The sequence below is a fragment of the Sorex fumeus genome, unplaced genomic scaffold, assembly GCF_029834395.1.
Source record: "Sorex fumeus unplaced genomic scaffold, SorFum_2.1 ptg000054l, whole genome shotgun sequence".
In the NCBI taxonomy this organism is placed as follows: domain Eukaryota; kingdom Metazoa; phylum Chordata; class Mammalia; order Eulipotyphla; family Soricidae; genus Sorex; species Sorex fumeus.
Genome location: NW_026606111.1, coordinates 41,268,653 through 41,282,693, shown reverse-complemented (window position 1 = coordinate 41,282,693; position 14,041 = coordinate 41,268,653). Strand labels below are relative to the sequence as shown.

At 38.2% G+C, this 14,041-nt stretch overlaps 1 protein-coding gene and 1 non-coding gene across 2 annotated transcripts in view; both read right to left on the bottom strand.

Moving 5' to 3' along the window:
* PKIB (cAMP-dependent protein kinase inhibitor beta) overlaps positions 1-10,071 on the bottom strand; it is a 114,127-nt gene extending 104,056 nt beyond the window's left edge. Inside the window, exon 1 of the mRNA XM_056125172.1 lies at positions 9,721-10,071. Coding sequence (XP_055981147.1) covers positions 9,721-10,045 — 325 coding nt within the window. The 5' untranslated portion in view covers positions 10,046-10,071. The remainder of the gene's footprint in view (positions 1-9,720) is intronic.
* A 3,073-nt stretch (positions 10,072-13,144) lies between these two features.
* TRNAG-UCC (transfer RNA glycine (anticodon UCC)) lies at positions 13,145-13,216 on the bottom strand. Its single transcript has one exon. It is a non-coding gene; the product is annotated as a tRNA-Gly (tRNA).
* Between the last annotated feature and the right edge of the window lie 825 nt (positions 13,217-14,041).

The following is a 14,041-nucleotide window of genomic DNA, read 5'->3' as shown; positions in this document are numbered from 1 at the left end:
CTCTCCACACACTTGGACGAGCCTCATGCATGAAGGAACTGGCAGAGGAACCCAGGTGTGCGGAACTGGGGCTGAGATCTTCAAGTCTGCTCGGATCGGAACTGGGCCTCCTCCACTCAAATCCCCCATCTTCCAGTAGCTAGGCAGTTACACCCACCAATTGTCCCTGGCACCATGTAATTCCATCAACAGCCAAGATTCAGAGACTATAAAACCAAGCTCCTGGAAGCGACCTCTAATTGTCTAATTCTCCCTCAGAGAACCTGGCAGGCTACCGAGAGTATCCTGCCTGCACGGCAGAGTCTGGCAAGCTCCCCATGGCGTATTCAATATGCCCAAACCCAGTAATAATGATGGGTCTCATTCCCCTGACCCTGAAAGAGCCTCCAATGTGGCACTTGTTAAAATCTCAGGGCTAGGACGAATGGAGATGTTACTGGTACCTGCTCAAGGAAATCGATGAACAACGGGATGACAGTGATACAGTGATACAGTGACTAAAGTGTTAAGAGCCTATTGCTATTTTTGTTGATCGTAAGTTTGGCAGGTGGTAAAAACTTTGCCTGCCTAACATGCATTTCTAAATTTAGGAATTTTCCCTTCTCTACTCAGTTTAAGTGGTTTAACTGTTTCCAAATATGAAAATGAAGTTGAGGCCAAGACCTGAAAAATCAGCACTTATAAAGTCCCGCATCAAGGCAATAGAGTAAAAAGTGGTGTGTGACTTAAATTTGTTCCAGCAGGATTACTGGTTTTTAAAGTGCAGCAAATACTTAGAATGGGTCCATGATGCAAGTAAATCTATCCCAGGACTGGGGCCAAAGCTACTAAGAAAAATCACTTTTTTAAATCTTCTTTGAACTTAATTTGAGAAGATAGGACTGGAGCTGTTGATATCTAGTTTGTCACCAAGCAGAATCTAAGAATGAAGCCAAGTTGAGGACAGCTGAGCCAAGAAGTTAAATAAAACTAGACTCTTACAAAATAATTTGAACTCTAGATCAAATTATGGTTAGCTTATATAAATTCGAGAAATTCTTCCTATCTCCATAAGCCAACTTGACGTGGTTTTCCATCATGAACAACTGTAAACTTGTTAATGAACTTATATACCTGACTTTTCACTTAATATTTGAGTTTCTCGACCAATAGATGAGGCCATACAGAAAGTAAGAATGATAAAAAATATATCACTTACTTCAGACGATGTTTCACTTAACAACAGCTTATAAGTGAAAGTGAAAACAGGTAAATATGAAAAGAATAAGAGGAATTTCAAAAATTTCAAAAGTGTAGAAACATAAAGCCAACCACATTCTCTACATAGTCTCCTGGGAAAACCTTCTGCTCGGGAAAACCAGGAAATTAGTCATGCTATGTGGGAATATGAGGATTTCTGCATTAAAAAGAAGATAAAGTATCATTAGGTCATGGAGGGCTCAAAGAAGGTTCTGTGATTCTAAAGGTTGAAATGGTAAAAGACTAACAAACACACAGAGTTCTTAGGTAATCTTGTGACTTGCACTTGTAGAATCACAATCCACTGAGAAACATCTTATTCCAGTCACTGAATTGATGAGTTAAAGTATGATTTCATCATCACAGTGAAACCAAGAGGCAAGTTTGTACTCAATCTTTAGATTAGTGGTTTAAAAAAATCACATATATATATAATTTAAAAATATATACATATATCATATATATTGTTGTGGTCAGAGAGTTTCTGGATTTAAGATTTATGAATGGCAATTTCACATGATAACACACCCAAGGTGTGGGTATAGAAGAGACTTAGTGAGAAGTAAAAAAGATCACTTTCTAAATTGTGGAGGTCAAAGAAATGAGAGAATGGAGTGTTAGATCTGAGGCCACTGAGGTAGAGAACAAATGAAACATGGGGGAATTGGAGTTCACCAAAAGAGGAGTTTGTCCATTTTGTAGGTAAATGATAAGAATGACAAATGGTAGAGGATAATGTAGAAAAGTGGCTAAAAGCAAAAGGGATTAGTATAGGAGGTAAAAGAAATAATGGTCTAAAACTTCACTTGATCACTTGAAATCCCGTTACTCATTGATCTGCTCTAGTGGGCACCATTAACGTCTCCATTCGTCCCTGTCGCATGCTAGTGTTTGCTCGTTCTAGGAACACGAAGAGCCTCAAGCCAATCATTCTGGGTAAAACCAAAATATGCTTATATGGAGGGTATGTAACTCAACTCTTTATTCGGATTCAGAAACAATGGAATAATAAAGTCTACACAAGAAATGATTCAGGGATAAATAAGATAGAGGACAACAAGCAAGGTGGTGTCGGAAGAAACAGTTTAAAAAGAGTTTCTTAGGATTGAATAGGTGTTATACAGAGTATGATGAAATGTTTTTGAAAGAATAAGAAAGTAGAAATTCAGCCAAAGAAAGGCAACCTGGCATAAAAACAATTCAAGGGAATGAAGAAACTTGAACAGACAATAAAAGTAGAAGTTTGAAGTGAAAACAATCATCTGTTTTGTGGGATCTATAACAAAATTCCACATTCCCAAACCAGTAGCATTCCAAAATCCCAAACCAGGATTAGGATATGGAATAATTTTTTCATTCTTGAGTGAGGGGGTATCTGACAGATAAAAAATAAAGGCTGCTTAAGAGGAAATCAAAGAATATCATGTACAGAATTGGTGGTTAGGAAAGTATGTAGGTAGAAAGTCTATGAAACTCATAATGCTTGAGACAATTGTGAGGAAGGTGAGCTCTAAAGAGGTGTGGGGCTTGGATCAGGGGGGAATGCTATGTCAAATTGGTGGGGGAGAAATCAGCTACAAAGTAAATGGCTTGACGACATCATAGTTATAAAAAATAATTACACATCTGGTCTCCCTAATTCAAACTCTTCTAAGATAACCTCAAAAAATTATATATTTAAAGGTATCAAAAGTACTATGCAAAATTATATTTTTAATAAATGGAATTTTTTTAAATTTCTTTTTTCCTCCCTTCTGTTGTTGTAAGATAACTCAGGGTGAGAGGTTCACACACACACACACACACACACACACACCGGAAGAGGAGTGTGGACACTCGGTTGTGATGCTCACACATATGTTTATAGGGGACTGAACACTTAAGTGCTTCAGTCATAAGACACAGCAGGCAGCGTAGTCAAAAGGCTCACATACATTTCACTGCAGTGCATCAGAAGCACACCAGAGATCACCTGGTTTGTTTTGGTACTAGGGAACCCAAAGAGCAGGTGTCCCACCAGGTTTGCTCACTAGGTGACAGGAATCAACCTCTTAGCCACACACTCACAAGGCTAGAGCATTTGTTGCTGAGCATTTGTTGCTGAGCATTTGTTCCCAGGCCTCTGGGGAATTTTGTGGAAAATTAAGTCATGGCAAAATACTGACTTAAAATTACAAAATAATTTATATTATTATGTTTTTTGCAAGCTACTATTTTTTTACAAACAGAAAGCTTCCAGAAATCAAAAAATGAATATAGAAACTGTTAAAATGGCAAAGATAGAAATCAATTTCTAAAAATAAGTTCAAAATATTGATAAACATCTCTTACTCTTCAACTTTAAAGTGACTTTGATATAGTCTCTCTCTTCTCCTTTTTATCTGAAAAAAAGAACTAAGTTCTATGGGAAGGAGAATAATATATATGTACATAAAGAGTAATTTTCCTTCTCTTAACATGTACAGTATTTTCCATAGAAAGAAAAATGCACATTGTTCCTTAGAAACATGTTAAGTTTTCTATTACATGCTGAAAAATATGTAAATATTTAAGGTTGCTAGTTTCACTACAATCCCATATGCCCCCTTTATAAATAATCTTTATGGATTATTTTTTTCTCTTACTTCAACTTTGTCTTTTTTGGCAACCAAAGAGAGATCCAAGGGACTCCTCAAAACTTTAACTGAAAATTAATATGACTGTCTTTATCCCAACTGGTCACCTAACTTTTCTTCCATTTTTTACCTCTAATCCTAGAATAAATAATCAACACCAGTCATTGCCATTTCTTTACTTTCCATCCCTCACTCAACACAATATGGCTTCTATCTCCCAACCATAAAGTCCTTTCCATCCTTCTCCTTCTAATAATGACAAAGATCTATTGATCCTGACAAACATTTTCAAATTCTACTTACCCTTGTTGCTAAGGCAGCATCTTTCCCAATTTCTGTTCTTGGAATTCCAATAGAACTTTTTTTCCAGGATTCTAATCATTTTATCCCGATTTCCCTTCTTTTCGTGTGTGTTTGATGTAGACTCTCATCTTTGTATTTTTCTCCTGGATGCCAATCTCAACTAAATCTATATTCTTTAAATTATTTTACACCTGCTTTGGATTCATATTTTTTTCATCATATTCCCTCTTAGTCAATTTTGGTTCCTAAACCTGTAGTAAGAAACAGCCACCAACCAGTGTATAAAAACATTAGCAATTAATTTTCTCATAGTCAAAAATCACTGTTCTTTTCTTGGGATCTCAGAAAGAGAAGTTATCTTATTCTTCTCTTCTTACTTCTGCTAGTAGTCAGCAAATATTAGAATTCCTTGGCTTGCTCAAATCCATGCCCCTAAAATGTTACATACCGTATTCCCTCTCTGTGTCTCTTGTTTCACCTCTTCTCATCTAATAAGAAAAGTAATCATATTCATACTTCGCTATTAGGATCTCTTCACTAATTACGTCTAAATGTTTTCTATATAAGGCAATATTCTGAGGTTACAGCAAGTATGAGAATTTTGGGGAGACATCATCTAATAAGCCAACCAACTTTTTTCTCATTCTTTATGTCATCTTTCTAAATAGTGCTAGCCAACAAACTGGAGACAAGAATCCAAGCTTTATTCACCCCATCTTTCCCTGATTTCATACCCCAATTATCACCAAAGCCTGATCATTTTTAGTTCCTAATATCTCTAGAATTTAGAGACACTTTTTTAAATCTCTAATCCTTCATCTCAGCTATCACTCACCCTTCATATCTTATGTTTGTACTATTGTCCAAGACAAACACAATACTTCAGAACTATTTAAGCATAAATAGGCAGACTGTGTGTGTGTATGTGTGTGTGTGTGTGTGTGTGTGTGAGAGAGAGAGAGAGAGAGAGAGAGAGAGAGATGCAAGCATGCATTTTGGACATGGTAACATATGTAAAATCTTATCTGCGTTTCTAATTTTTCACTACAGAACACTTCTGTTTCTTTATACTCAACATCCTCCTTCAAGGATAGAGGAACTGAAAGTAGAGTGGTTTTTGTGTGGAAGGCTTGGCCTTTGTCACATCTCCTTTTGACTTAAAAGACTGTACCAGTCTTTAGTTTGTCACAAAATCCATCGTCACTGTAAGTTGATTTATTAGATTTCAAGCCCTCTCTGGGAAAGGCAGACTAGAATGGTCCATTTCAGTATTGTAAGATTCAATATTATATTAGACTCCAGAGGCTCCATGATAACAGCATTTATTCTCATTTTTTAAATATACAAACATAATAATGAAATTGCATGAGTTGCCAACCATTATTACACACACACAAACACACATACACATACACACCAAACAAATTTTAAGAAAAGCATTTTCTTCTAAGATATATTAGCTCAGTCCAAACAGATTAATCTGAAAGTAAATTATTTTATGGCAATTCAAATATAAGTTTGACTGGTAAGATTGCTTAACTCTTCCCCATCTCCTGTGGTTTTGTTCATAAAACAATCACATTGGATCTCAGTTTCCTCTTTCTCTTGAAAATGAAAACTTATGTTAACCATGCTGATTTTCACAGTCCCAGATGGGGACTATTTTGCATCAGCATAGTAGATTACAGGGTTTAGCAGGAAGCAGAGCCTAGGGGTGAATGTGAGAGATTGAGAAAGTCTTTTAACTCTGTTGATATTGTCTGTGAATGCTTCTCCCTATATAAGGATTCCAGCTCTCTTTGCTAGAACCTGTAATCCGTAAGTGTTCTCCTCTGTTCAGGAATACATACAGATCAAAAATATTTTTATAGTCAAGACAGCTCTGAAATTCCCTAGTCAAACTTTTCTCACACAAACTGTAGCATTTTAAGAATCGGGGTGACCACAGGATTAAAGCAAATCCACTTTGCTTTATAAAGTCCATAGAATACATTATGCTTTGACAGATGGATGAAACTGCTATTTGGAGACAGGAGGATAATTCCAAAGACTGGAGAATAGTGTTGCTTGCAGGAGCCCAGATTCATGCCCTGCACAGCATGGTCCCCTGAGCACTGTGAGGAATGATCCCTGAGCATAGACAGAGCCAGGATAATCCCTGAGCACTCCTGGATATGACCCCAAGACAAAAACAAATGTGATTTGTCATTGAGAGCTAGAATGAAAAGTATATCTCTACTGAGTAAAAAGGCTATTAGATTTCCTAAATTCAAATCCAACTGAAATGAAAAAAAATTATAATAACTTTTCACTTTTTGGATATATTTAAATGTTTTACCTAAATTTCTTTTCATATAGTTATACTGAGAATTACTTAGAAAATGTACATGAAGTGCATTCATATAAACATTTCTAAGATTAACAGGATTCAGAAAGATGTACTTATGGGAGAAGTTCTAAAAAAAAAGAAAAAATAAACTTTAATATTATTCCTGATAATTGTATATATTATATATACAATATAAGTAATAATATTGTATCCTGATTAAATAAGCTCATTTCATCATAGAACTTGTAGTTTGTTTTTAATATTAATAAATTAATCATTTTTCTCTAACTAAATTAAAATTTTGTACTGAAGGAATGGAATATAACTGAATTTATTAAGTCATTCAAGGAGGGTTATGTCTTATCAACATTTTAAAATACAATTTCAAATGGCTCTTTTCTCTCATTTCCAATGAACAGTGAAGAAAACAGTTTTGATTAAGCCTGTTTTGCTCATTTAATACAAGAAAGAAAAAAAAATTAGTGGGGAGAGTGCACAGAGAACCTTGGCAGTACTCTGTGATATTATAATGATACATCCATGTCATTATATCTTTGTCTAGTCCCACAGAATGAACAACACCAAGAGTTATCAGCCATCCGTATTTATCTAACTATGGACTTTATGTGATTATAATGAGTCAATGTAGGTTTATCCATCATAACAATTGTACCAGTCCTGTGTACAATGTTAATAATGAAAGAGCTTATGCACGCGCCTGGACAGGACATACTCTGGAAATCTCTTTACCTTCCTTTCAGTGCTGTTATTCATAAAAAACAAAAACTTTGAAATATTAAGCAAAATGCTTTCTTTCTGAAAAATGTGATTTTTTGCATTACATTGTTTTGTGTTGTGCAAAACATGAATATTTGCGGTATTAGAGCCATAAATACAAAAGGAACCAAAGTATTTCTTCTCTGAACCTTCTCTCTATATATATTTATAAAATAGGCAATCCCCCAAAGTAGAGACAGAGTATGGGGAAAATTGTCTGCCATAGAGACAAGGGGAGGATTGGGATTGGGGAGGGGGGATACTGGACAACCTCGTAGGTGGAAAATATGCACTAGAGGAGGGATGGGTGTTCCATCATTGAATAACTAAAACTCAAACATGAAAGCTCTGTAACTGTATCTCACAGTGAGTCAATAAAAATAAAAATAAAAAAATAAAATAAGCAATCCAATAAGAAACATTAATTTCTTCAGAATTGTTTATAATTTAAAAATTATAAACTTCCATTTAAAAATTACTCTATAGTGCTCTTTAAAAATTTGACCCAGTTCATCATACAATCTGGCAATTCCACTAAATATCTACCCATTGTAGCACTGTCCTCCCATTGTTCTTCTACCAGGCCCAGAGAAATAAAATCATATATATTCACAAAGAATTACTTATTTTTGTTTTTATCAGTATGAGTTGCAATAACTTCAAACTAGAAACAATCAAAAGTCTTAACAATTGACAAATGAACAGGCAAAATACAGTAAATACAATGGAAAACTATTCAACAATAAGGTTAGGGATATACAAATATACACACAGCTTAGTGGTAGAGTGAATGTCTTACATGCCAGAGTCTCTCGGCTCAATCGCCAGTACCACCAGAAAAGAAAAATATCTACTGAACAATGAAAAAAATAAAATGCTTACAACAAGCATGAGCTTCAAAAAACAGTATGCTAGGTGAAAAAAAATCATAAACGAAAGACCATATATTTGTAGAATTCCTCTTATGTGAAATATCTGGAAGAGGCAAATGTCTCAAGACTAAGGGAGAACAAAAATTCATTATAAATAGATTTTATTGGATGAAGAAGATGTTCTAAGACTCATTGATGGTGACTGCTTTACCAATTGGTAATTTCTTTTTAATCACCGAAAGGGATAAATTTCTAATCAAGTTCTAAAATTCTACTTCAAAACTGACTAAAGAAGAGTAAAAATCTTTTAACGAAGATAAAATGTGGCCCATTTTCGTAATATCTCGCATAAGATATTCCATTAAACTTCGGGTTGTATAAAGTTGTGGCAAAGAGAAAACTTTGCCACAACTGAAAAAAGGTCAACTAACTAGCAACGTTTATGCAGAGAGGGTGGGGGAAAAAAAGGTATATTTTGCTTCTAAATTAAATCATCCAACTTCTCAAAACACCTTTTTAGGAAATAAACTTTCAACCGTTATTAAGTAGTAGTGTAGTAGTGTAGTTTCGGTTGTTCTTTTTCCTCCCCCCTCCACCCCCCCCCCCCCCCCCCCACATTGAAGTAGTCACTGGTACAGAAAATTCACTCTGCCTGCAGGCTGGGGGTGGGGAGAGGTGGGGAGCAATTGTTGCTGGCTTTGTTTTCGTGTTTCTCGGGTGCCCTGCTCCTACCAAGCGCTTTTCCAGATCGACTCGTCTGGCTGCGCTCCCTCGGATGAATTCTAGGAAGATAGTACTAGTGTCAGGTAGGTCTGGGCCCCAGCTGGCCAGGTTTAGCCGACCTCACTGCAGAGGCACTTGGGAAGCTTCTCCCAGAAGAGAGCAGCAGCTCTCGGGAAGGACCCACACTCCTCCATCTCCGAATCCCCTGGGACCATTTTGCACCCACAGTCCCTTCTTGGCCGCCTGCCAGGGCCCTAAGCATCAGAGAAAATCATTCTTGTTAGGAGACCCCTGGAAACCTTAAGCCCAGATATCTCTGTATTTTTTTCAGTAATGTCGGGATACTTGAGGTGACTACACTCAAGTCACACTGCTCGATTCTGACACACAGGTAGAAAGAACTCGGGCTCTGCTCTTTTCTAGCCTCGATTGGCAGCTTGGACCTGGGAAAGCGCAGCCTTAGGAAAACGACGTGGCATTCATTGGCGGCGGGAGAGACGGACAGGGTCAGCAGTCATTAAAAATAGATCATCTATACCCACCGTCGGTGGACCAGAGGGGAAAATCAATTAGAAGACAGTGAGGGAAAAAGAAAAAAAAAATCCCCAGACAGGTAACCAGATCTCTAGGGTTAAGCCTGAGGACACCAGCGCCCCTTCTCGCATTCCAAGTCCCCTACTTTGCATGTCACTGCCACGATCGCTCCAGCCTAAGGGGCGATCGCCGGGACTGCCCCCGCCCCAGGATGGTGCAGACGGGGAGGGGGAAATGTGAAAGTTGCACTCGTGCTAGGGTTCGGTCTCCCCCGACTCTCCAAGTCTTTTTCCCTCCCAGTCCCGCGGCCCCTCCAGCAGGTACGTACCGGCAGTGTCCGGGCCACGTTCCCTCGCGCCCCGGCGCTGGCCGCCTGCGTGTGACCCGGAGCGGCGACGCGTGCACTGGCTCGCTACCACCTTTCCAGCCGGGCGAGATGCTGCCGCGCCTGAGCAGCTGCCTGGAGCTCCGCCAGGCGGCGGCGGGGACTCGGGGGGCGGAGGCAGCCGCCGCCAGGATCCGCCCCCGGGAGCCGAACGGGGCTCCCGCGGGCCGAGTCCTGCGCAAGGTGCGGCCCCAGCCGGGCGGCCCTTCCCGGCGGGCGCACCAGACCCGGCTCTCTCGTGCGTGAGCGTTGGCACACGACTAATCATCAGTGATGATCACAGAACCCGTGTCCTCCCCAGCGGCTTTGCTCTCTGTTGCCACGAGTGACTGTTCAGGTTCTGTTTAGAATTTGCTTGAGAGGTCTACTGGAATTTTGTTTTCCTGCTCCTGGACATCTTGTTTACCGTCCAACCCGTTTGTGTGTGCGCTGCGAGGGTTTGTGTCCAAGTGTCATAAGGTTGCCCTTTAATCTAATTGTGGCTGTTCGGGGAGGTAGGAATGTGCGTGGTTTTCCAATGGGCAGCCCAGGATCTGGATCTTTGCGTTTATTCACAGATTGTAATTTGCAGATAGAGAAGCAACATGTAATGCCCATAACTTTTGTGCAAAAAAGAGGAAAGAAAGAGAGGCAGATAGAGAGAGAAAGAGAAAGGAAGAAAAAGAAAGAAAGAGAGAGAGAAAGAAAGAGAAAGAGAGAGAGAGAGAGAGAGAGAGAGAGAGAGAGAGAGAGAGAGAGAGAGAGAGAGAGAGAGAGAGAAGGAAAGGAAGGAAAGGAAAGAAAGAAAAATGATTTCTATCGAGTTTCACTTTAAGGTTCCACTGAGGAAAATGAGGTCCTTACAGTTACCTTAAGACTGTGTCCTTTAAATACCCTATTAAATGGTTAGCAACACTGCTGATAAAATTAAGATGCTCTTCTAGGCTTCATGAGGTGGTTTCTTCATGCAGGAGCCCTGAGATTTCTGATTACCTGAAAGTCATGACATGTTCAAAGTTTTAACAGAAGTATGTTCTGTGTTCATGGCCACTCTGCTCTGGTTTCCTAGCCATGGCCAGGCCCACTGCACTACTTGTTCCAAATTACCTTCTTAGGCAAAGGCTATGAAGATGCGAAATGTAATGAGGCAGATATAGTAAAGTATCTGCAAAAGACCTACAATAAAGCTCTTTGAGTGTTGAACATTCCTCTCCCCCTCTGCCATTGTAGTAATATAGTAATATGCTTTCAGAAAATAAACTGGAGTTCAGCAAGGGTTAGATCATTTGAAGAAAAGGAAATAATCTAGCAAAAAGTCTTCGTTAGTTTTTGAATTCACATCGTTCAGCCTTTCAAATTGATTGACATTCTTTCAAAGAACACCATTAAAGTTTGTAATTTTTTTAATGCCATCAACTGTACACTCAATGTTCAAAAACAGTAATTTGTGTAGTCAGGCAACGATCAAAGAGATTGAAAGTTATTTCATCCTTAGTGTGACTTCAAAATTTATTATTTGCTATCATCACATTTAGATCTAAGATCTTATTATTTTATTATATAATAATGTATGTTTTTATCTAAGGCAAATTATTTTATGCCCTGTACATCTTAATTCAGTTATAGAGAGACATGCTAGAATGTTTTGATTTTTTTTTTTTTTTTTTTTTTGCTTTTTGGTTCATACTTGGCGATGCCCAGGGGTTACTCCTGGCTCTGCACTCAGGAATCACTCCTGGCAGTGCTCAGGGGACCATATGGAATGCTGGAAATTGAACCCGGGTTGGCCGCATGCAAGGCAAATGACCTACCTGCTGTGCTATCACTCCAGCCCCTAGAATGTTTTGATTCGTGAGGTGCATTTTCTTTATTGGATCTTTATAACTTTTTATACTTACAAATTTTATTTTGTATTACCTGTATTTGTGGATTACTCTCATAAAATCATTAGTCCTCTCTCAAAAGCTTTAAATTACTGATTTGAAATCATCTAAACTACTTGAATATGTGCTCCATGAAGTTTATCTCTTCATTACCTAGAATAGGAGCAATTTTAATTAAATAAATGGAAGTTTATATTTTCAATTAAGGCAAAACAATGATTTGAGAAATCACTACTGGATTTGAGAAATCACTATTGATAGATTTTTTTTTATACTGAGTTAAAGAGCTTTGATCAAATCTCACTTCTGCTAAAAGTAAGATGATGCAGTCAGGTATACATCTGAAAGTTTGCAATAGTTACAGTTGGGAATGTAGAGAAAACCTCAAGGAAATCCAAAGAAGAAATTTTAAATCCAGTAATTATGGTGACAATTGTTACACACAATCATATGAATATGTAACTTAGAGTCAGAGAGTACAGGGGTCACTTTGCAACATCCAACCCAAAGTCAATCAACCTGTAACCATATGGTCCTCTGAGCACCACCAGGAGTAATGCCTGAGCACAGAGTCAGGAGTAAGTCTTGAGCACCAATGGAACTGTCCAAAAACCAAAATAAAATAAATGACTCTAAAGGCAGAATTTTTTTTTAATGTAAGAGTACTGCTATTCAGCCACTGATTAGCTGATTGAATTGGGCATGAACTCCACTAAATGCAGAAGTTTTAATCCAGTTAAATAATTTTGAGATTTTTGCCAAATGAATTGATACAAAGACAGAGAGGAAGCTAGATTGCCATTTTTAAGAGACTATTTGAAAGATGGGCTTCTGAGGTCAATTTAAAATTATGTAGAAAAATTAGTGAAGAGTAAAAGAGTAAAGTAATTCAAAAAATTACAAAGATCCATCAGTTTAGATTATAAGAAATATGAGTTTGTTTCTCTCTTTTTTTTTAATCAAGATGGGATAGTTTGCTTTTGCAGTAGAATGACCATGGAATTTATATAAAAGCGATAATAAGACTTGATGACATAGAAGGAAGAGCAAGAAATTGGAGGCTAAAGTTATCCATGTGGACAATGAAATAACCAACAGTGATACCATTGAGTAGAAAAGGAATCAGACAGGTATTTTCCATGAATGTGAGTGAATTATCTGAAAATGAGTAGATAACTGTGCAGTTCCAGGAGAAGGCATCTATCTTGGCAACAAGACCTCAGTAGTTTCAGAAGCTTGTGTAGTTATGGTTAACAATTTAAAATGCAATACCAAGAAATTATAAAGATGCCTGCACTGCTTATAATGATCCTAAGACAGGACATAAAGTTTGCACTGAAGGAAGGCATAGGTAGCTAACATCATAGATATGAACATAGTACAGTAGGACAAAGCTCTGCTTTTAAGAAGTCCACAGTCTTCACTTAGTGCTCTCCTCTCCCTTGAAATTCTTAATTTTTAAGCAAGTGGTTCTTTGTTTTTACTATCTATTAGTCATACCCAGATGCATTGGCCAGGAATCGAACCTGGGTCAACTGCTTGGAAGGCAGCTATGCTCACCACTATACCACCAACGCTGCTGAGGACTGGAGCGATAGCACAGTGGTAGGGCATTTTCCTTGCAGGCAGCCAGCCTGGCCGAACCGGGTTCAATTCCTCTGCCCCTCATGGAGAATCCGGCAAGCTACCAAGAGTATCTCGCCCACACGACAAAGCCTGGCAAGCTACCCATGACGTATTCAATATGTCAAACACAGTAACAACAAGTCTCAAAATGGAGACATGATACTGGGCCTACTCAAGCAAATCGATCAACAATGGGAGGACAGTGATTACTCATATCCATCTTATAAGTGGTCCTGTTCGGAAGAAGTAAAGAAACTGGATTGTGGGTGAAGCAAGAAGCAGCACAAAGCCACTGAAGACTTCTTTAGAAGACACCCAGTACCAAATACAGCACTTTGATGGGAAATCAAGAATGTTTGGGGGAAGTCGGGGACTACAGGTTTCATGTGATATCTAGTTTCTACTCTTATAGGGCATTACGGTTGAGACGTGGGCAAGGGATAAAGACAGCAATCAACATCAACCCACTCCATGTATTAGTATGCATTAATTCCCTGTGATGTATCACAAACTTGGTGTTATTTTCTCTTAGTAATGGAATTCAGTGCTTTAAAATCAGACTGTTTGGCAAGGTAACACTCTTTTTAAAGAGAATAGAAATATTTTTCTTTTTTTCCCTTTTGATCTTTATTTATATTTTATTGTTTCCTCCTTTAGCTTTCAAAAGCTAGAGTTTTTTTTATATTCCTTGGTTTGTAACTGCTAATTTCAATATCTGCTTCCATCTTCATATCACCTTAGTATTTCCCCCGTACTATCTATAGTCTCCTTCTTGA